Source organism: Aspergillus undulatus (assembly GCF_047715775.1).
Source record: "Aspergillus undulatus strain CBS 261.88 unplaced genomic scaffold BDV17scaffold_27, whole genome shotgun sequence".
Lineage (NCBI taxonomy): Eukaryota > Fungi > Ascomycota > Eurotiomycetes > Eurotiales > Aspergillaceae > Aspergillus > Aspergillus undulatus.
Window position 1 is genome coordinate 1 of NW_027396631.1, and position 23124 is coordinate 23124.

General features: G+C 48.1%; 7 protein-coding genes across 7 annotated transcripts; 6 read left to right on the forward strand and 1 right to left on the reverse strand.

Moving 5' to 3' along the window:
* Positions 1-790: 790 nt before the first annotated feature.
* Positions 791-2904, forward strand: BDV17DRAFT_98002 (U2 snRNP complex subunit CUS1). Its single transcript, XM_073765437.1, has 2 exons — positions 791-973; positions 1023-2904. Exons 1-2 carry the CDS (start codon positions 917-919, stop codon positions 2616-2618), a joined length of 1653 nt encoding a protein of 550 aa, XP_073615057.1. The 5' UTR covers positions 791-916; the 3' UTR covers positions 2619-2904.
* A 4224-nt stretch (positions 2905-7128) lies between these two features.
* BDV17DRAFT_291722 (SWIRM domain-containing protein) lies at positions 7129-8256 on the forward strand (the record flags this gene model as incomplete). Its single annotated transcript, XM_073762192.1, has 1 exon — positions 7129-8256. One exon carries the CDS (start codon positions 7129-7131, stop codon positions 8254-8256), a length of 1128 nt encoding a protein of 375 aa, XP_073615058.1.
* Positions 8257-9227: 971 nt separating this feature from the next.
* Positions 9228-11142, forward strand: BDV17DRAFT_98017 (CDC50/LEM3 family protein). The gene is made up of 6 exons (XM_073765438.1): positions 9228-9544; positions 9599-9635; positions 9688-9784; positions 9839-10559; positions 10612-10774; positions 10825-11142. Exons 1-6 carry the CDS (start codon positions 9448-9450, stop codon positions 10913-10915), a joined length of 1206 nt encoding a protein of 401 aa, XP_073615059.1. The 5' UTR covers positions 9228-9447; the 3' UTR covers positions 10916-11142.
* Positions 10986-12418, forward strand: BDV17DRAFT_98053 (zinc metalloprotease). Its single transcript, XM_073765439.1, has 2 exons — positions 10986-11651; positions 11730-12418. The coding sequence occupies exons 1-2, from the start codon at positions 11370-11372 to the stop codon at positions 12381-12383; spliced, it is 936 nt and encodes a 311-aa protein (XP_073615060.1). The 5' UTR covers positions 10986-11369; the 3' UTR covers positions 12384-12418.
* Positions 12419-12717: 299 nt separating this feature from the next.
* On the reverse strand, positions 12718-16484 carry spt16 (chromatin-remodeling protein SPT16). The gene is made up of 7 exons (XM_073765441.1): positions 16094-16484; positions 15957-16041; positions 15727-15848; positions 15489-15644; positions 14008-15439; positions 13359-13957; positions 12718-13306 (listed from the first exon to the last, which is right to left on the reverse strand). Exons 1-7 carry the CDS (start codon positions 16271-16273, stop codon positions 12818-12820), a joined length of 3063 nt encoding a protein of 1020 aa, XP_073615061.1. The 5' UTR covers positions 16274-16484; the 3' UTR covers positions 12718-12817.
* Positions 16485-16737: 253 nt separating this feature from the next.
* BDV17DRAFT_98297 (putative mitochondrial carrier protein) lies at positions 16738-18362 on the forward strand. The gene is made up of 4 exons (XM_073765443.1): positions 16738-17039; positions 17108-17114; positions 17204-17355; positions 17415-18362. Exons 1-4 carry the CDS (start codon positions 16831-16833, stop codon positions 18271-18273), a joined length of 1227 nt encoding a protein of 408 aa, XP_073615062.1. The 5' UTR covers positions 16738-16830; the 3' UTR covers positions 18274-18362.
* Positions 18363-20219: 1857 nt separating this feature from the next.
* On the forward strand, positions 20220-22794 carry BDV17DRAFT_98309 (putative MFS monosaccharide transporter). Its single transcript, XM_073765444.1, has 6 exons — positions 20220-20621; positions 20681-20758; positions 20822-21110; positions 21175-21368; positions 21437-22149; positions 22223-22794. The coding sequence occupies exons 1-6, from the start codon at positions 20563-20565 to the stop codon at positions 22618-22620; spliced, it is 1731 nt and encodes a 576-aa protein (XP_073615063.1). The 5' UTR covers positions 20220-20562; the 3' UTR covers positions 22621-22794.
* Positions 22795-23124: the final 330 nt, after the last annotated feature.

Below are 23124 nucleotides of genomic sequence, written 5' to 3' on the forward strand. Positions count from 1 at the left end.
GACCCTACGACCTGCCTATTTAGGATATCGGATTGACAACCTCCGATCACCGAGGTTTATGCAGAATTTTTTCTGCTATTTCCACGGTTCAAAAGTTATGTCTCTTCTAGTTGCCGTTTCCGGCTAGATTGCTTATTATTATCTGTATATTTATACCACCGTTTGCAGCTAGATTGAGATATCAGACCTTCATTCTTTGATATTATTAGTGGTTGATATCGAGTAATTTACACCTAGACTGACGCCCATAGTAAGCTATGCGAGTTCTGTACTATTAATTTCTGGCGTGCCAAGACACGATCTACTAAGGTATTCGAGCTATTATATTATAGGCTATATTATAACATCATGTCCTACGCGATATAAGTAGCAAAATAATTAGAAATATTGACTTTTTGGTGGTTGCGAATAGCTTCAAGTTATAGAGGCGTAGCGGATCGCGGGTGAGCGGTCGGATGACCGGTGATTTACGTTAGTTAACTAGTACAGCATCTCGTTCGGTCGCTGCATACACTATTGGCGAATGAAACTCACTAGCGATGAAGGATACGGGGCACGACACTTTCTATTCAGGATCTACTGAAGCCTCTGGTCGCCTATTCAAACCGCTATCCAGACTGTAGATAGAAGATAGTCACCTTCAATTTAATTCATCTAGTGGCCACCTCGGTCACCCGACTCGGATTCAGCACCATTAGGTCACATCCGTAGCTCATAGGTGTAAACAGTCACGTGGCCCAATCTCACGTGAGGATCATTGAATTAGTCTGGGCGCGATAGAGACACTCTACAATAGTCATAGATAACCGCGCATCACGAAGTCTATTGCTCTTTCCACAGATCTATAAAGCGCTGACACAGACGATCATCGCGACAATCAAGCATACAATCAACAACTGACACCTTAAAATACACCATGAAGCCGACCAAAAACCAGCTTAGAAGAGCACGCAAAAAAGCGCTGAAGGCGCAGGTACGATTCACAGCCCCGAGACGATCATTCAGCTGACAGTGTGGCCTAGGGCAGTGAACCGGTTCCTGAAGCGTCAGATATTCAACATGAGAAAGTCACAATACCTGCTTCATTGGCCAGTGGAGTTGATGCAGAACCTACAATGTCCCTCGATCCCGACGATCCTCTTTGGCAAATGTACAAGGACATTGCCAACCGATTCGAAGAGGCTGAAGACGCGCAGGGACTAGCAACTGAAACGCAGAAACCAGAGGTTTACTTCGACGACGACGCTGATATACCAGAAGAAGAGGAGGACAAAATCCCGACTCTATCCAAGCGGAAGCGCAAAGAGCTCAACAAACTGTCTGTTGCTGAACTCAAGGCAATGGTCAGAAAGCCTGAATTAGTGGAATGGACAGACACATCAGCGTCGGATCCCCGACTCCTTGTCCACATAAAGGCACATCGAAACGTCGTCCCAGTACCGTCTCACTGGTCTTTAAAGCGAGAGTACTTGTCATCTAAAAGAGGGATCGAGAAAGCCCCATTCTCTTTGCCTAGATTTATTCAAGAGACGGGTATCTCGGAAATGCGCGATGCCGCTCTAGAAAAGCAAGAACAATCAACGCTCAAGCAGAAGCAAAGGGAAAGAGTGCAGCCTAAAATGGGACGACTGGATATCGACTACCAAAAACTATACGAGGCGTTCTTCCGATTCCAGACAAAGCCAGAACTGACCCGATATGGTGAAGTTTACTATGAAGGCAAGGAGTTTGAAACAAACCAGAGACATTTACGCCCCGGGGAGCTCAGTTCGGAACTGAAGGAGGCTCTGAATATGCCACCTGGTGCTCCTCCTCCTTGGTTAATCAATCAGCAGCGCTATGGACCCCCTCCGTCTTATCCGGCCTTGAAAATACCAGGTCTCAATGCCCCCCCGCCCCCGGGCGCCATGTGGGGTTATCACCCTGGCGGCTACGGGAAGCCTCCGGTTGATGAGCACAATAGGCCTCTATATGGAGGGGATATTTTCGGTGTCCTACAGTCTCAACAAACAATGCAGCATGGTGAACCAGTAGAGAAAGACCTTTGGGGCGAGCTACAAGAATCTGAGTTGTCTGAAGAAGAGAGCGAGGATGAGGCGGAGGAGATGGATGAAGAAGATATGGATGCAGGGCTGCAAACCCCCAGCGGCTTAGAAACCCCTAGCGGTCTAGTATCAGCGGTCCCGTCAGAGCTTACTGGCGTTGAGAATCTCTCCGGAGAGTTCGATGTGCGCAAGCATCATCGTGGAACCGAAACTGAAGAGAGCGTGGGTCACCGGAGTGCCTTTCATGTCATTCCTGAAAGGCAAACACAGGTACAGGGCTTTTTTGGTGGTGACAAGGCGTACGATCTGCGGCCCGCCCCGGTAGATCTGCCTGTACTAGGCACGGAGGATCAGACTCGGAAACGCAAGAAGCCCGGGGATGTTGACGTGTCTGTCGATCCGGATGACATGCAAAGTGGGGAAGGAATTAGCAAGGACAGCCTTCAGAGGCTTTACGAAGCCCAGAGACAACAAGAGAACAACACGAATTGGGGATTTCAAGAAGATCTCAGTGACATGATTGCACAGGAAAGTCGCAAGAGACTGAAACCTGAGCATCGGAACAAACGCTAAGGTCTATAGAAGACCTTGACTGCAGTGGAACATTTGTGTGTTATCTCGAGACCACCTATATCCTAATCAATCTGGCCACTGCTGGGTCCACAGCTCCATTTGGACTGCAGCTCTATCTGCTGGATATCTAGGATTTTCATATCTTGCGGAACCTGGGATGAGAATTTGAGTAAAATCTCGGACTTAGCACTGTATCACGAGAAAATACCATGTGCTACAGGGTATTAAAATGCAAATAGCAACTTTAGTTGTAGTGCGATTGATAATATATATTTTCTATGCTAAACAATAACTTATCGAGCATTGTGTCCACAAACATGGGCAATGTCCATCGGGCCGCATATAAGAATCGTCCGGCTTCCCATAGGCATACGAACTTCTCAGAAGTTCGAAATACTAGTATACAGGCAAGAAAAAATTTCCATGTCAACAACACAAGCCTCAGTGCCGCTATCCGGCCGCGATTCCTTTGGCATGACGAGTCTGAATTTGCCTACGCGGTACCTATTGGCTCATTTCCATGCTGTCACTTTCGAAGAGATATGATCGTCAGAGACAAAGATGCAGGGCAGCGCGTGGACCGGGACAATTCCCGCGGGATAGGAAGTCCACAGCCAACCCAAGCTCATGGTTAGGTATGTTAGCAAATAATGTCGCAGGGGAAGAAGCATCGCTGCTGCGCTCAGATAGAGCACCCGTAATCAAGGCAGTTTTGGAATAGTTACTGTCTTATCGACGCATGACACTACAAAATCCACGACGCTCGGCCCTTCTAGACCCTGAAGGAACAGATCCATACTGGAATCATCATCTGATGTACGGAGCATATAGATATGCCAGTGACTGTACCTGCAGGTCTGGCTGGGACGGGAGCGGCGCTGCGCCCCTGGTGAAATGTAGAGGACTAGTGAGATGCTGCTGTCGCTGCAACGGGAAGACTACTCTCCACAGGCTAGCGCATCTCGAGATGATTACCTATAGACGTTACACGTAACAGCCCCGACGAGAGTTAAAGTGTCTACCTATGGAGTAATGTGGATGGAAGATGGAACCGAGCGATCAGTTCCGTCATGCGCGGCAAGAAGGGCAACTGACCGCGGAGTTGTTTGCCGATATGGAATGCGTATCTAGTATTTGCTACTTCGCGCCTATACAGTAGTTAAATGCTCGGATGGCAGACCAGCATGGCGGTTTTCTTCGGAGCTTCCAGTACTCCGTACCAGACCTATAGGCGGGGCGCCAAGGCACAGACTTGGGCAGAGAGCGCGCTGGGGGATTCATTGTTGTATACATTATCCGAGAGTCACTAGTTACAGAGCACTGAGAGCAGGGTACCTTCCACAACAGGGAGGCCATCATTGCAAGCCAATCTTCTCGCCCCAAAAGCCAATTTGGGGCTTGCCTCGCAATTGCTCGTCAACCAACTTCATGGATGTGTCCGAAGCTTGACTCAGAAGACATCCATCCCTAACCGCACTACTGTGTTTGGGTGAATCGGAGGTGACTCATCCGTCGTGGAGGTTGCGATGAGCACAGTAACTAACATAGTGTCTACGAGTGGTCTGAGTCATCGTGACTCCTTCTTTGGATCCTTGAACCGCAGACCCAGCCCCAAGTAGATCTGACTCTTATCCACAGCTTTCAGCCCAACCATTCGAGCGACGGTTCAATTAGCAGCAGCCATGGTGGGCTGGCAGTCATAGCCAGGCCAATCATGTCCTCAATCGGGCGCTCAGACAGCCCGACCCTGACCTCGCCTTCGCAAAGCCAACTGTTAAACGTATGGTTTGATTTCATGAGATAGATAGATGTCGTTCTTCTATCTCGAAGGGGTCGGACCCACAGAAGAAGCGGGATCGCTGACTAAGATATGAGTAATCGCGGGCAACGCACCTTGATGGTAACGACACCTTGATATTAGGCCATGCGTGCAACACCAACCTTGAGCCGTACCGTAGCCTTTCTATAATCATGCCTTGTCGGAATTGTCGATGACTGAATGTTAGGGATAGGTCAAATAACGGACCATCTGGTCTAATATCAGTATCAGTATTTTTTTGGTATTAGATAATCTATTATTTATTTTATATTAAGAAAAATTAAATTAATATATGTGGTACGCAGGCCTCTGAAGAGATGTATTAGTCATATCTTAGTCATACGGCCCGGACTTCTACTTGTTCGACGGGCGACTTCTTAGTTGAATCAACAACTTCCTCTTCAGAATCAATGAACCGCCTACGGCGTGTAATAATATAATTAAAGTTAATTTTTTTCTACATCTCTGGAAACTTATATCAGTTATAATTTTTATTTATATTAATAACTAGTTTGAAGGTTCTCTAAATTAATCCATTAATTGTAGCGAATTGGGACCCGACAGGCCTATAGTGAAGTATGGAAGTGGATAAGTTGATGCTATTCAGAGACCGCCGGCGGCGGGAGCTAACTACCTAATGCTGACTAAGAACTGAGTCATCAGGGGTGACCTATATAGCGAACTGTGCACCCTGCGTGACAGTTATTAAATTACACTAGTTATATTCTTGGTTAAATTTATTGAATTATCTAATATATTCTATTAAAGTACTTTATTATATTATATTAGCTAGTATAATACTATTCTTAATTAAGCTTAGCTCTTAAATTATCTAATATAACTATCCAGCCCTTTGTTCCTTTATCATTATCTGTCACGCAGTGTGCACAGTCGCTATATAGGTCACCCCTGATGACTCAGTTCTTAGTCAGCATTAGGTAGTTAGCTCCCGCCGCCGGCGGTCTCTGAATAGCATCAACTTATCCACTTCCATACTTCACTATAGGCCTGTCGGGTCCCAATTCGCTACAATAACTATAGATATATAAGGATATTTATTACCTGTATATAGTTTATTCTTTATATCTTATTTTTTGGAATAACTAATATAGCTAGATTAGTAAACTCTAGTTATATTATATTTCTAAAATATAACCTCTTGTCTTCTTCCCTTGATCTCAGAATAACCTTAAGACCTTCAGGACCTTAAGGACTCTGGCCTTATCTGATATTTATTAGGTAGATGGTCTAACTATTAAATCTACTATTTTTATTAGGGGGAAGTATTGATTAATATATACCTAGCTAGTAGGCCAACTCTATAATATATTTATCTAGTTTAACACGTATTGATTCCTTAAATAAATATAACTATAAGGTCCTTGAAGGAGTAGAGGTATAGTATAATAAAGTAAGGGTTTACTAAAGCGAAAAGTAGGGTTGACAAAAGGTACAAGGTCATGAAACTAGATAAACCTAGGTTCTAGAGGGGTAAGTTATATAATAAAGGCATAATTAATCATATAACCAAGCATGCTGATTAGCCAAAAGCGGCGAGACCCGGCAGAATAGCGAACTAGTGATTAGAGGGGCCGGATGTAGGAAGCGGTTCACTGATGTGTCATGAAGTCGTTGTTGATGAAAGCTAGCTCGAAGCTGTGACGGCTAGAAGAACCGATGTGGCTGACTAAAACATGACTCAGCCTGTTGAACAAGAAGAAAGATCGATAGGCGTATGACACCGGATCAACAGCTTGCAGGTGTATAATAATAGCTAGGGACCATAACTTTTGACAAGAGCAAGCTTGCAGGAGCAATACCCATCCCTGCTGAGTGAATGGAAGTGGACCAATCCCCCGCCTCCTTCGCGTGACAACCAAACTGTCGTCATGTGGCAGATCATCCACCACTCCCCTCCCGCGGTCACACGCCCATTATTCTGCCCTTGCTGGATGGTTGAGCATTTCTTGATTCCTTGTATAAGAGGAATCGCCCGTCCCACGACTCAACTAACTTTGGTCATCTGGCGCTGCCTAGCTATTTGCCTGGAATCTCCAACTGGCATCGCGTGAGAGAGTGGCATGCGTCACGGTGTTCTCTACAGCCACGCGCCAAACCCCGCAGTCTCGTGAACGTCCATTGTACAATCATAGTCCAGAGACCTTCAGCCCCATCCGTCCATCAGCAACGCATTGACTCATAGCCGGATTTCTTCAGCCTGCGCCTGCCCAGGGGCGCCTTGATTTGTCCTTTCCCGGACCTCCATGGCTGCTCTCTCCTGCCAGGCTGCTGCTGCTCTCATATTAGTATAAGTTGTTGGCCCCTCCGCCCGCTGTGGCTCTTATCGCCGAGACTAGGTCATCGCTCAAGTTGCTTTGCTGCCTGTCGCCACAGGACAAAGAGGCGGCCCTGACAAATCACTTTCACGTGTGCTCAGCCAGTATTGCTAAACTTTGTTCCATTGATTTCTATAAACATCACTTCGCCGCCGACCTCACTCATCTTCATCCTCATTCCCTTCTAGGCCAGCATTCATCCAGAACATCGCCAGCGATCACATCCTGCGGGCTCCCCTTTGCCATCACCCACATCACGGGTGCTTGATACAAGGTTCTTAGAGCCGTTCTATTTGTCAAAAAGATGACATCTTTCCCTGCATCCTCGTCACTTGCATCGAGTGACAAACCCAACATGGGCCGTCTACCGTCGGTGTCCAGCCTCATGTCCCCCCCAGAACCCAAGCCGTTCGAATCCTTTAACTCCACGTACCCTCACAGAATGTCGCAGGATCAATCTTATTCGAGTGAAATAAAACTTGCCCCCATCTCATACGATCGCAAACGAACACACTCCGAGATGAATCTACCATCACCGCCCGTGACTCCGTATACCGGGAATAAGAACAAGTCAATCGATCCAGAACAACCTGATGGAGATGCTCTGGTCACTTCTTCCAGAGACCCTGTCCTTTTTTCAGGACGTGAATCCATCTCTGACATTGCCACTGACGAGCCGCTATTTGGTCCCATGCTTCCACCAGCGGCCGAGGTGTTGTTGGAGCAGCACATTGATTCCCACATGGCAAGATTTGCGAATAAGGTCAATAAACCAACGCGCGAGGAGTATCGTTTGGCTCTTTCATGTGTGTCGAACGTACCAGCTCAGTACAATCGAAACCCGGTAGCGTGGGCCAAAGAAGAGAGAGAAATTCTTGAGCGTCAGTTGGTCTTAATGAACCGACATCGCCCTGAAGTCTCGAATGGCAGATTGAAAAGAATCGCGCCAGCGCCTGCAAAAAGGGTGGTTCCTGCTCAATCTCGTGTGCAGCGGACGCCCAGAGTAAAGCGCACACCAAAGTCTACCCCAAAACAAAAGGCTCAGGATTCGTTTGACGTGCACACGCCGAACTCCAAGCCTTCTCGTGCCGCCGGCACGAGTAGGGATGACACAGATTTTAATTCCATCAAGGATTACTCGCCCTCATTTGAGGTCCTCGATGGCAATACGAAAGCAAAATCTTTAAAAGCAGATTGGAAAGGTCAGATGTTGGACCTCAGTAATGATCCGGACCGGCATCTATTGAGCCCGGCTGAGTTCAACCTCGCTGCTACGCTGAGGCTTACCTGTGCAACCTACCTTTGCAGCAAGCGCCGCATCTTCGAAGCTCGCGTTAGAGCTCTGAAAGTAGGCAAGGAATTTCGCAAAACAGATGCTCAGCAGGCTTGCAAAATTGACGTGAACAAGGCAAGCAAGCTTTGGACCGCTTACGACAAAGCTGAGCTCTTCCAGCCTCGTCACTTCCAGGAATATCTCAATTGAGACATCGCAGTCTCTTCGATAATTTCTGCAAGACAACATCCACTTTCGATCCTTCTTCGCCTGATTGGCTAGCGATTTGACTTCTTGCTTCATCATGCTTAGCACGTTCTGCCGCATCCTTGTCGTCCCCCCATCATATCACACTGCATACAGGCTCAGTTTTTCTTCCTTTGTTTCATCTCATCATGCATTACGATCCAGGGCGATCGAGATTGTGTTTGGAATTTGGTTCTCTTTTGCATCATCCCGGCTACAGGTGTTCAGGTTAGGAATTGTGTCAGCGCTGTTTTGGTCGCGTGTGATTTTGTCTAGATAGAGTACTCAGTTGAAGATTGTGTTGATTGCGTGTCATCGTTTCATGCTGTTTGTGTCGACAATGGCCCACTTGCTCATTCGATGAATTTGAAAAATGGCTTGATGCAGAATTTTGTGGTTCGATGAGGTAGGCGCCGAGCCGGACCTAAAGAGTAAATGCTAGAGGCCGTCCGGCGGTGCGATTGGGGCGTACGTGTGGCTGAGAGCCGAGGATCCTCAGTCTGCCATCTGCCAACAATAATCAATAATATGCATTAGAAGCATGGGGTGCTCTGTACGGAGTATAATCGTCTCCACACGGAAATGCAAAACCTCCATCTCATCATCATCCATGGAATAGTCCGAGTAGTCAGACTTGGATCGTCTGTTCAGACTCTGTAGCCCATATATGTATACTACGCAGGTATCTCCTCGACTACGGGCCATTGAATGCATCGGTCAGACAGGCTGCTTAAAGCAAATTTCCCTGTACAAAAGCGCCTCCATGAGTTGAGTACATATTCATTACGCCCGAGGAATGTGATCTCTGAGTGGAACACTCTGTACTCTGTTTATAGCCTGTCCAGTTATCCCGTAGTCCGTATTTACCATGTAGGTACTCCGTACGAGGTACCTTCTAGGTACTCCTAGAGTCATAGTCCAATGTATCATGCATGTGGATGATCCGTTGTGGCGGGACTGATTACTCGGGCTGCGAGACACGGGGCGCTAATAATGAAAATCTCCCGGGGGCGCCGAAGCCCACCAAGTACGCAACCGCTCCTGTCCGCGCCACCACGTTTTTGTTCCGTGCCTGCTTTTACAGACATCACCTTGAGACGCTTGTGCTTATTTTCATACTATCTTGCATCTATGGAAGAGAACCCATGAGAAGCCATGTCTCCACAAGCGAACAATTCCGAGCCCTTCGGCGAGCATGACCATAGAGGGGATGCTGACGTTGATAAGAAGCCCAAAAACAGAAGGCCAGCAAGTGAGACGCTCCTTTTCGCGACTTCATCTGTAACAATACTCACAAGACTCACAGATACTGCCTTCCGACAACAACGTCTGAAGGCCTGGCAGTAAGTTCGCGAAAAACAAGTGACTCAAGGGCCAGTCGCTGATGGGATTCAGGCCTATTTTGACACCTAAAAGTGTCCTACCTTTCTTTTTCGTCGTAGGGGTCATTTTCGCTCCTATCGGCGGTCTGCTATTATGGGCAAGCTCCACAGTATGCCAAACCCATCACACACCCTTGGTTCTAGTGTTAACTCTCACGTTGTAGGTATCAGAACTAGTGATAGACTATTCAGACTGCAAAAAGCTCGAGATCAACAAGACCAATCCAGACCCAATTCCCGATGATAAATTCAAATATACGTTCAAATCATCATATGACAGGCCATCCTGGCAGCACATCCAATACGACAACGGAACCGACGTTTGTCAGCTTTTGTTCGACATCCCGGACCCCATTGGACCACCGGTTTTCATGTACTACCGCCTCACCAATTTTTATCAAAACCATCGAAGATATGTGAAGAGTCTTGATATGGATCAACTGAAAGGGAAGGCAGTGAAAAACGCGACGATCAATGGCGGCCAATGCGATCCGCTCAAACTTGATGAGAACGGAAAAGCGTACTACCCATGCGGCCTCATCGCGAACTCTATGTTCAACGATACAATCACTAGCCCTGTACTTGTCAACGCACGTGGTGAAGAGGAAGGACAGACCTACAATATGACCAACAAGGGTATCGCATGGGATAGCGACAAGGAACTTATCAAGAAAACCGAGTATCAACAGGGTGAGGTCGTACCTCCGCCCAATTGGCAGGAACGCTATGGGAAAAACTACACAAATGGGATTCCCGACCTGCACGAGGATGAAGAGTTCATGGTATGGATGAGAACGGCGGCCTTGCCCACTTTCAGTAAGCTATCCCGGCGAAACGACAACGACCGCATGGCATCGGGACGATATCAGTTGGACATTCAAGATCGTAGGTCTTTGATAATTCAGACGTCATGTTCAGAATGCTGACTATAATCTAGGATTTAAGGTAACGGAGTATGGCGGTACGAAATCCATACTGATATCCACGCGGACTGTCCTCGGAGGTAAGAATCCATCCATGGGAATTGCGTATGTTGTTGTTGGGGGTATATGCGTCCTACTTGGGGCGCTGTTCACAATTGCGCATCTAGTTCGGCCAAGGTAAGGCTTCCGCTTCCCCTTCGGTTGATTTTGGGGCTGACACGTTGTAGAAAATTGGGTGATCATACGTATTTGACTTGGAATAATGAACAAGAAACCTCTGCTACTACGACCGGGCGAGACGGACCGCACCCCCACTAGGCTGCGAATACTGTTTACACTGCGGGCTTCTTGTTTTCCCTTATCGGCGCTGTATATCAATAATGCTTACAAATGTGCCCCTTGACTGGCCGAGCCAGTACCTTGAAATCATCTCAAACGTCCTAAATTGGAGGTGAACAGCTGAATGTTTTTTGAGGCGTCTTTAGGCGGGAATAGCGTGTAACGGTCAATTGATTTTCACTTTTTTTATCCTGGTTGTTTTCTGAAAGCCTGATTCTGAAACGGTCTTCCTATTTGTTATTACGTGGGCCCTTTTCCTACGGTCTGCGGTATCTGCACCCCTTGCTGCTTCATTCCCCAGCCAGCCCAGGAATCTCCAGCTTCAACGTATGGAATGGTTGAGTAGTGGTGCGTGTAACTATTAGCGACCTGGCTTTCTCCAATACAGTCCAGCATCCCTGGTAAGTCTCGCGTGCTCAATCACTCAGACGATATGCTTCTATTTCTTCGGCTGCAGGTTCTGGTCATTGTGATAAGCAGCCTTCAACAGACATGCCTTGCTGCTCCACGGCCTCGTCGAGGCTTTTGCGCCACAGCGGCCCCAGATGAATCATTGAGGGCAGAGTTCAGGAGATTGAGTGTTCCCAGCGAAGACGATGGTTTTGACCAGGAGAGCCGAAAGGCAGCTGAGCCCATTGAGATAGAGGCCTGGTTCCATATCGTGAGCAGTGAAGTGAGTGGCGATGCAGTATCGGACGGAATGATTGCTACCCAAGTCAGTCCAAATACCTTGTCCACGATATCATCCCTTTTAAGAGTGGTTTCTTGATTCTCAACTGACGAATTTCACCAGTTGTCTTACCTACAAGACGCATATCAGAACGCGACTATTAGCTACCGTTTAGCAGGTGTGACGCGTCAAATCAACGACAAATGGGCGCGTAACGAGGACGAGATTGCCATGAAGGACACCCTGCGCAAAGGCACATACAGAACCCTCAATGTCTACTTTCAGTCCGACCTCCAAGTCACGGCAGGCCCTACCTCTCAAAGCCACGGCCTCGACCTCTCAGAACAGTTATCGTCCAGCGTGCTCGGCTTCTGCACTCTACCAGACCCCAGCATCAACAGTAGCAGCCCACGCTCCAGCTACGTCAAAGATGGCTGCAACGTACTTGCAAAGACTATGCCGGGGGGCTCACTCACCCACTATAACCGAGGCGGCACAGCCATACACGAAATCGGCCACTGGAACGGTCTCCTCCACACATTCGAGGGAGAGTCGTGCTCGCCCGATAACGAAGGCGACTATATTGACGATACTCCTCAGGAGTCTGTCCCGACGGATGGGTGTCCTGCCCGCAAGGATTCATGCCCTGGTAGCCCTGGTCTTGACCCGATCAATAACTTCATGGACTATTCATCAGATGAGTGCTACGAGAACTTCACACCGGCGCAGGTGAAGAGGATGCGTGGCATGTGGTACACTATGAGGGCAGGGAAGTAATGGTTTTGACTGGCTTTGGTGATCTCAAGCATGCATATATGGCAGTGGATAGGGCGAGGGTTTGACGTATCTAGGTTGGCGTGGGCTTTATGGTCCTGGTGGTATCTAATGATGTCGTGATGCTTACCCTGTTTGTAACCATTTTTGAGCAGATAGATAGAGCACTCAATGCACGCGCTGCATTTAAATCCATTGGAAGGTCTAGGTGTTGATGTGATATTGCTATATGGATCATTGGCTGGACGAGTTTGCTTCTACGTCCTTGCAAGGAATATAGTCTTTTTCAAGAACATGCCCCTTCGCGAAATTAAGTTATTAAAGTAATGGAAAGGCCGGTGGATATGTTTCCATGGCACAGAATTGTTTCCATTAGCGTAAAATACAAAGAATCTGCTAAGAGCGTCAAGCCCAGGAAGCAGCAGCCTAGAGGCCTCTCACCTCTTGCGTTTCTTGCCCCGGTCTTCGTCACCCATTCCACTCTCTCTGTCCTTCTTCTTGGCCTGATCTTCAAGCTCATCCCAATCCTCGCCACTCTCTTCATCCTCATCCGCACTGAAATCATCATCAGCACTGGCATCGTCGTCGTAGTCACTCTCCTCTTCTGAACTCTCATCTGCGGCAAGTTCGGAGTCTGAGAGTTCGAAGGCGGATTCCTCTTCTTCGTCGGAACCGCCCTCAGAATCGGACTCAGCCGATAGGAAAGACCACCCGCCGTCAGCAAAGAAGCCGTACGGATCACTGACGACTGTTTTCATGATTGTAGTCCAGTTGAGGTTAAGAGGCCCTTCTGTGTAAGCAATATCCACAGAATCCAGCCAATCCTTCACGCCCTCAAGGTTTTCCACAGGGATCGTGTTGATATGTACCGGTGCCCTATGGAAGTCTTTGAACACAAAGACGAGATCGAAGTTTTTAAGACCGAACTAGAACATGTTAGAGACTCCTTGCACTAAGTAATCCCGTAGTAGAACTCACCTGGACTCTTTCTAGGTGCGCAATCTCAATCTCGTTGAGACTGACGACCAAGAACGGTGGTTCAGTTAACTGAACAAGTGCATCTGTGGTTGGCTGAATCAGAACGTTTGAGCGGTTGGGGACACCCGTGAATCCAATCTCCCTGAAGGGAATGTCGACATCGACACCCTCATCCTTCCCAGCGTCAGCTATTTTCTCGGCAAACGCCTTGAACTCCCTATCCAAAGCCGCTCTACGCCTTCTCTCCTCTTGTTCTGCTTCGAACTCCTCCTCATCCCCGTACCGATGCTTGCGTCTCCGGTTACCGGTCTCATCGAATTGCATCTCGGTCGCCTCTCTATAGAACTGAACATCTCGGGTTTTCCTCTTGCCTATCATGATAGGGGTCTTTAGGTGGACATGGATCAAAACAATCAGTTCGTGAGCACAGGGTTGGAAGAACAAGTGCTTGACGTTGCTGAAAAGCACATCAACATGTTCATTGCGGAAGGGAGAAACATAGCGGAGACCATTCTGATGGATTTCGACCTCTCCAGGGACTCGTTTGCCATCGAGGGGAGGTCGAAGGTAAACATCAGGTAGTTTCACCGGGCGACGGTCTGACTTAGCGTTAGTCTCAAATTTATACGTCTGGGGAATGGAGACCAACTTCTGATCTCTACCAACTTGTCTTGTTCAACCACATCCTCCATCTCTTTCTTTTCCTGTTCACGCCGCAGGGCATTCTTCCTAAGTTCAGTAATATCCTGAGCAACCTGCGCAAATCGATCGTTGTCCTTGGACCTCAGCGTTAGGTTTCTCAAGAAATGTGCCGACAGATCTTCGAAGGGCTGATCGTCTTTTCTTCCAACACCCTGGCCTGGGGAGAGAAAGTTGATCCGGAGATAGGCGTATTCTCCTTCATCACTCTTGCTAGCGTTCTTAATTGTGTTGATGTGGAACGGTACCGGTCGACCCATTACCGGGACAATCACCGTCGAGGCCTTGTGATCAACATAGACGGTGAGATCCTTGACTTTGGCAGGTAACTGGTTGTCCCTTTTGTATGACTCGAACCTCTTGAATTTCTTCTGCGCGACACCGTTCTCATCGCCAGTAGTCCCTGCAAATCGGTCGAGACCCTCCTTGGTCTTTTTTGTGGCCAGTTCCTTTTGATGTTCACGACGTCTTGCCTCAGCTCCCTCATTGACTTGCGTGGGACGTTCAGCGCGGAGCTTCGTCCTCGTGACATTCCTGCTCGCGATTGCGCTCGATTTGGGCTCTTTCTTTTCCTTTGCAGGTTTCTGAGTCTCTTCCTCGTCTCCAAAGTAGAATGATACGGAGTCCATATCGATGCCGGCATCCTTGGTGAACACATGCGGCCCTTGATCACCAACCCGGATAGTGTCCGTGATCATCATCGAATAGACATTCTTCTTCTTGTCCTTCGCGCTCGGTTCTTCGACGTCAACTAATCCAACCGTGATCGAAAGTGTCATGCCGCTTTTAAGAACGCGGTTATTCTTTCCATTAAGAACCATATTGGCATCGCGGAGCTCAATTCCTATACCGGCACCAACATTCTTCGTGAAGTGAGATTCGAGTTCCGGCTTCTTAGCCCGCACGAGACCAATAGCCTTGTTGTAGAGCTCTTTGGCAACTACACCCTCGCGCACTTCCTTCAGGACGGCTTCGTGGACGTTCAAGAGCAAGCCATAGTTCGCTTCCTGGGACTTGGTCGGATCAACTAGGTAGGTACGTCCGATAATCGAACTGTAAGTCTTGTAGCGAATTCCAAACCCGGCAATTATAATCCCTGGCTCAAGATTCTTGTCATCAGACACAGCTGTGAGTTTCAAGTCATACTTTCCACCACTCTGTATAACAGGGCCGTACGCCCAGTCGATTTGCTGAGGATCAAACTCTGATGGTAATTTTGCCAGTTTGTTGAAAAATTTAGCATCATCGATCTTGGCGTCAATGCGCGACGAAAGAGATTTATGTGTCATCTGCTTCTCCTCATCGAGAAGGCGAGACATCTCATCGACGAAATATTCGGACATCAAACCGCTGCACGCTCTCGATGCATTTCGTATAGACACCTGCACATTGTAAGCTCACTTGCGCCGACTCGAGTTTCTTGGAACGTACTAATTCATCTGTATCTTTGACCGAGAAGCAGGCGGTGGAAAGCGCAGGGGCGATATCGACTTCCTCTACTTCGCCGGATATCTTCGCATATACACGTTTCCAATCCTCCACAAAAGGACCCGTAGTTGTGTCCCTCGGTAGAATCCCGACCTTCTTCTGTTCGCAAGCAGACGGTTAGCGCCTTGACATTACCAAGCCGGATCCTGTACTTTTATGCTTTAAACAGAGAAAAACGTACCCCAGACTCCTTGATAACATCCGCGCACTTCTCGAACACCTTGGTCTTCTCATCCAGATCCTTCGTTGTTACCAGAATTTCCACAGGGATTTTTCCACCTTTCAAGGGCTCTAGGTGTTTGGCTATGACAAGTTAGCCAGGCCACATTCTGGTTTTATTTTATTTTTATTTTTTTTATTTTTATTTTTTTATTTTTTTTTTTTTCTTCCGGTAACTGGATAGAGAAATACCTTTCTTGGCTGTGGTGACGACGTACATCACCTCGGGCGTAAAGACGAGAAGCGTCGCAGGAAACTCATAGCCGAGTAACCAGAACTGAGAGGTATTAGAAATCATGACAGCAACAGCGAGAGCACCAGTGACCTACGTGTATCGCGTTGTTCTTTTGAAAGCTGTTGGCTTCATCTGTTTTTCCCATCAGGATGACGATAGATCCTACGCCACCAAAGGCTGGGTGATTAGATCGTTTATCTGTTTTCCATGATGTATAGAAACTTGACAGACGATTAAAAAACGCCGTTTTGTCAATGACAATTTGGTCGCCCATGATGTGACTCCTGAAGCGGCGCTGAGGCTTCAAGAACCTGCGCAAACCGCAGGAACCTAGGGGAGGAAGCTAGGGACAAGTTTAAGGTTTATCAGGAGAACAAGATGGAGGAATCACTGGAATCTCGTACAGAGATGTTGCGAAGGAAGGTTTGGAGTTAAGGGAGGGCGAAAGGTGACCCAGATGGATATCGATTAGAGTAAACGCGAAAAGGTGATGGCGCGTCTCTGAACTTTCAGATTGGCGTTGAAGGTGGAGCTCATTTAAAGTGAGTTTAGATTGTTTGCACTTCCTTCAAGAACAGATCACAATGCTCAACATAGATGAAATCATGAACCCTCGAACACTCTCTGTGCCTGTTGCCAACCATGGATTTTGTATGCCCTGTGGACTTAGTCTGCCTTTACTAAGTCAACATCTGTTCGACGTCTCTTCATCGTATTGTCTTTGCACAAATACTCGACTACGATGTGTCTAATCAGCGCCGATGTTGAAAACTTCCATCCTATTATTTAATTCCAGGCTTTCGGAGACACGTACTCCGTTCTCGACCTAACATGAAAACATCTCTCGAAGACTTCCTTTCCCTGGACCGACCGGTGCTGAACGATGACGGATCATTATCTTCGGAAGACGCTGCTCGCAGAAATCCGCGGAGTAATGCGGCCACAGGTGCCTCAGCTGCTGGTGTACGCGCTCTCAGTGCGCAGCTTGTTGCCTTTTACTTTAGGGTGCCCGTGAAGGCCTTTTTCCGCACTCGCGTTGAGTATGTACATGTCCACCACGTCGCAGACTTAGATCTCAGACTAACTCAATCCTTTCGCGCTCACCCAGTTACATGGTATACACACCCTAACCTTCCATTCATCCTCTTCGGCATGGAACCCCCCCAAGCGACTAATGTATACCATGGCTATTGTATCTGGATAGGCATTTGCTAGAGCTGTTTCTCCCCATCCATCTGAAGGCGGCCGCTGGTCTTTACACACAACAACTCCCGGTCTTCTCATTCATGCTGTTCGTACATATGGATGGCGGTTCATACCATACCAAGTTATGCCCCCACTATTAGCCAATGCTGGGTAAGTGAACCTTCGGATTGGGCTTTTACCGAATCTATCAGCTGAAGATTACTACCAAGTGTCGGTGCCGTGCTTTATACGTCTTACCTACAAGTATTGGGTGCTTTGTACGAACCCGTCTCGCAAGGTATGAGGCGCACGTACCCGCCAGCTAGTCCTGCCGATACATTCACGGCCGGTTTTGTTGCTGGATCTATACAGTCCATTGTTGCTGCTCCCCTGGACGCTTTACAGGTTCGCCTCAAAACCAACGATCTTATCGAAGGTCGCTATCGAAGTATGTGGCACTATGGCCGGTACAAACTACAACAAATTGGATTGCGCGGTATCTTTGCTGGCTGGAGTCTGTCAGTATTGCGTGATTCTTTTGGCTGCGCCGTTTTCTTCTCTTTTTTCGAGTACATCAAGTCGCAGGCGTACTATTCCTTCTTAACGAGATATTATGGCTCTTCACATTTTCAAAAACGAGGCAACTTGCAGTCATCCCAGTCTAGCGACGAAGGGGTACCGCTCATAAGACCTCATTATGCTCTGGAGCCATGCTTCTTATTAGCTGCGGGTCTTGTGGCTTCTGTCGCTCAGCAAACAATGCAATACCCATTATATGCCATACAAAATATTCACGTTTCGCGGCTGGAATACCTTGATCACCAAGCTACTCTGCGCCATTCAAACAAGCAAATGCTGTGGATCTACTACCTGGCATATCGGGAAACATATAAGCGATGCAAAAGGAAAGCAGCGCGGGCTGGAGGCTGGGCGAGATGGCTGTATCGAGGATTTTTGGGCAGCGCGCTTCGTCAAGTGCCTAGCACAAGTGCCGGACTCGTTATATTCGAATTGGTGCGACGCAAGCACGCGAACATGGCAGATGCCACATACATACGCAAAGACGGTTATGGCATTTTGCTGCCATGATGAGTGGTACCTTTGGTCGGCTATATCATCCATATTGGCGTTCTAAAATCGCTGTCCCGTTGAGGCGTTTCTGAAGCAGCAGCTACCCAACCGCTATCGCGATTCTATCCCCTCGCCGAAACCACAACACAGTTACATATACAATATCAGGCAGGTATCGTACATTAATATACGTTCCATGGTTGCGACACGATACTTCAGGCTGGAGTATGATGCTGAGTCCTGTATGTTCTGGCGAAGTCCATCGTATGGGCCCTATGGGCAGCTCTGGGATTCCATCTTCTGCCGGGCGATTATGTCCATGTCGCCTTTCCGCTGTATCCAACAAAGTGTATGTACAAGCATTACATTTAGATTATATACAGGAGATTTCAACAATCAAGTGCCTACTATATACATGACGCTGCTTTGTCGATACCTCTACCCGATTAGATCAAACTCGCCTCTCTAGGGCCGTTTTCGTAGGTACGGTGAGACGAACGGGTGATTGTGATGTCATAAAGGCTCGCGGCGTGAAAGGGTAGACCAGCTCTATTTTCCCTGTCGCACCGTCAAACAGGACCCTGTACTCATTCTCTGGCCAGCATAAGTCTTATAATAGCTCATCACTAGCTTTATCTTGAAGAAACTTGCTAGGTGTCGTGGGGGCAGCAGTTGTACCAGGTCGTTGACAGCGCCCGCAGCCCCGGAGTAGTATCTACATCATTAGTCAGGAGTACTACCTAATTTAACCCACCTGGTTACCTATGGTAGTTTTTGATACCAGTAGTTCGGTAGTGCCCGAGATTCCCCACCGAGCCCACCTAACTCGTTTCGTTTCTCCAGAGTCCAGTGTATCCTCAAAATTAGTCTAGTTACAGAGTAGTTGCCATATAATCATTACCGATTATGCTCCATGAACCGATCCGCTAAAATTACCGCTGTTATAAATACTAGGTCTCGAATCCGTGCTTCAGAATATCAAGGATACCAAAACAAACGGTTTCGAAGACTTTGTGCAACTGTGCCAGAGCGACAGAACGATGATTACGCGGGCCTCGAGGATCCTACCAGAAGCAGCCTCTTATTTCACGCGTACCCACAGCCACTGTCTGACTCTGCTGAGCCTTGCCAATAATGGGCTACCCCGTCTCCAGCCGAGTTTTTCTGGAGTAGCCTGGCCTGTCAAATCTCCCTATTGCTATATTTCAACTAGCTCAGCCTTTTAGCTCACGGGGGTGATTGATTACTACGACGGGTCCGGGTTCGTAAGAGCCTTTACTTTGTTGTCCTTTTCGAATTTCAGCGTCCGACTTTCGTCTCTGATCGCTTTTCCAAGTTGTCATCTTGTTCTCACAGTCAAAAGACCAAGTTGCAACGTGCTTCCACTGGCCACACCATTCTCTGTCACAATTGTCGTTCAATTGTACACAGCTCTATTGTTGGCCGCTTTTTTCACGAGTCTCCCGCCTGACCATCCCCTTTCGGCTGAATCGCCATCGTCATCCTGCATCGCTGGTCTCCTTGTCTCGTGAGCAGACTCTGAAGGTCCGCTTTGCTCTCTTGTTCGACATTTCCCCAATTTGTGGTCCGCTTCGCCCACTTCGCCCGCAAGTCTCCGCATCCGCTCGTCGCCTGCATCCTATTGCAGTAGTTGCCTTTGAAAGCCAAGGCCAGTTCAGCTCGCCTTGTGATTCATTCTGCATCACAAGGTTGCCAACCGCGGCCTGGTTTGTCTAACATTTGACGAGGTTCCCTGGATCAGATTAATGCGGCGGGACAGAAGAGCCTTAGATGATCAAGGGTTATCGATAGCGTCCGATACCCCAACTGACATCCACACTTCTCGATTCCCCACAACGACAGGGCTGTTGACATCAGCCCCCAACCGCCAACATTCCTCCAACAACGTCGTCGCCGCTTACTTCTCCAAACATCCCCTTGCGGTCTCTAAGGCCTGAGTCCCCGAACTCTTCTGCCCGGGCCATAGAATCTGCGAGTGAGAAGGGTACTCGCCGTTCTTCTACATCCTCGACCCACTCTGTCAGATCGGAACTCTCGCTCTGGACGGATACCGGAGACCTAGCAGAACAACTCGCTGATGCAGAAGATCCCCTCAGAATTCGACTAATAGAATCGCTGGATCGTGGAGGTTCCAGTCGAGCCGGGTCGAGGCCACGTGCGGAACAGGCGAAACGAGTGCATTATCAGAACCAGCAGATAACCGGCAGTTTTGACCTTGAGAAAATAGAAATACCACAACCTCCTCCCAGAAAAATTTCGCGTGCTGAACGCTTGCTTGCTGCCATAATGTCTCCGGGGGATCGGCAACTCGCTCAAACACATGGCTTGGTTGGGAAGCCATTACTGTAAGCCATGATCCTGTCTGTGAAAGGTGCCTCCGAACATGTTTACTGATGTGGTATAGTTACTTTACGAGCGTTTTCGTATCGTTAGGCGTCTTTTTGTTCGGCTATGACCAGGGTGTAATGTCGGGAATCATAACGTCTGTCACTCTGGTGCCCAAAATACCACTATAATCCATAATCCGATACTGACTCAGATGCAGGGGTTGGTACTTTAAAGTCTATTTTGATCAGCCGTCAAGAGCAGAAATTGGTACTGTGGTCGCAATTCTGGAAGTCGGAGCTTTCATTTCTTCTTTACTCGTTGGGAAGATTGGGGACGTTATCGGTCGTCGCAAGACTATCCTATATGGATCCATTGTTTTCTTCATAGGAGGAGCTTTGCAGACTTTCGCGACATCAATTCCGATCATGATGGTTGGCCGTATCATCGCGGGTCTGGGGGTTGGAGCATTGTCAACCATCGTCCCGGTGTATCAGTCTGAGATATCGGTATTTGCTCCATGCTCCTGTGTGAATCGTCTGTTATGTTTAATCGCTAATCTATAATCGCTAGCCTCCCCACAACAGAGGGAAGTTGGCATGCATTGAATTTACCGGAAATATCTTTGGATATGCTGCCAGTGTCTGGGTCGACTATTTCTGCAGCTTCATTAAAAGTGACTTTTCATGGCGTTTGCCATTGCTCTTGCAATGTGTCATGGGACTCCTTCTCGGCCTGGGAAGTATTATTATTTGCGAATCACCAAGGTAAGAATTCTCCGCTTCCCCACCCAGTTGAACGAGGGTCATGGGGCTAATGCGCATCTACGTTGTAGATGGTTATTGGATAATGACCATGATGAAGAAGGCATGGTTGTCATTGCAAACCTTTACGGTAAAGGAGATATCCATAACCAAGAGGCCCAGCGAGAGTACAGGGAGATCAAAATGAGCGTCCTCATTACACGGCAAGAAGGTGAACGATCTTACGCTGATATGTTCAAGAGATACAATAAGCGCGTTTTGATTGCGATGTCAGCGCAAGCGCTGGCTCAACTGAATGGTATCAATGTCATCTCATATTACGCACCTCTTGTCTTTGAGTCTGCTGGCTGGAGGGGGCGCGATGCCATCCTTATGACTGGTATTAACGGCCTGTCCTATCTTGCATCGACCGTGCCCCCATGGTATCTGGTGGACCGCTGGGGCAGGCGCCCCATTCTTCTCTCCGGGGCCCTGGCTATGGTTCTTTCTCTTTCCGCGATATCCTACTTCATCTTCATTGATATAGAAGCCACTCAGACTCTCACCGTGATCTTCGTTATGATCTACAATGCTGCTTTCGGCGCCTCATGGGGCCCGATACCGTGGCTATATCCTCCTGAAATACTTCCGCTGAGTATCCGTGCGAAGGGTGCAAGTCTCAGCACGGCCACCAATTGGGCTTTTAACTGGCTGGTCGGCGAGGTCACCCCCGTCCTTCAAGCTGCGATAAAGTGGAGGCTTTATTTGGTTCATGCCTTTTTTTGCGCCTGTAGTTTTGTTGTCGGTGAGCATCCTCCGTGTTATCTCTTGCGCTACTTTCTACCGCGCCACTTTCTACTGACACGCAATCATTCTAGTCTGGTTCCTTTATCCAGAGACGAGTGGAGTGCGCCTGGAGGATATGGATCTATTGTTTGGCGATGCAACTACCGCTATGCCGACTCCTGCCACTCAAGCGGAGCGCGGCTCTCTTATGAGTGCCGGGTCACCTGTACCTTCGCTTGACATTAGACGGCAGTATGGCCAGCACGGGGCAGACAGTGCAATTCCTGGTCTGAACATCAACCCGCCGAATATCACGAGCGATAACAATGGTAAAAGCCCACAAACCGACCCCCCAGATGCTAGCGGTAGCCGACCAGAGGGTTTAGGTGGATGGATTTCGAACTTAGTCAGCCGAAACAGAGAATCGTCACATCGTGCACACGACGCACAATATAGAAGATTAGACCAAGATGAAGAGACGGAGCGATGAAACCGCTATATACCGGATGCTTATCACCACTGCAACTCTCTGAGCTACTTCTGCAAGATAATGAACAACCTATTCCTGCATCATTCCCACTCCATCAGCTTCTGCGGTTTTCATGAACTTTGCGTCTCCGGGCTCCAGATTTGTGATAAGCGCCTTCTTCCTATGAATTTCCCATGCAGTCTTCCGTTACCACTACTCTGGATGCAACACCGCATAGACCGGATGGGACACTTTCACCAGGTCATTTGTACCGGTTGTGCCTGTCAGCCATAGCGAAGTGATACAGGCAGACATATAGTGAATGGCGAGAACCCCAATGTCATTTGCATAATGGTAATAGGAAATGAACTAAGTATACCGGAAGAGTGCGAGGTACATACAGCACACGAAGTTTCCAGGGCTTTCAGTGTATTCGTCTCGCGACATGGAGTTTGAATGGTAAATTGTATGGTCTCCGTAGGGTTGGGACGCTAGTCCAGTAGTACCAATCATTGGTCTCGGCGG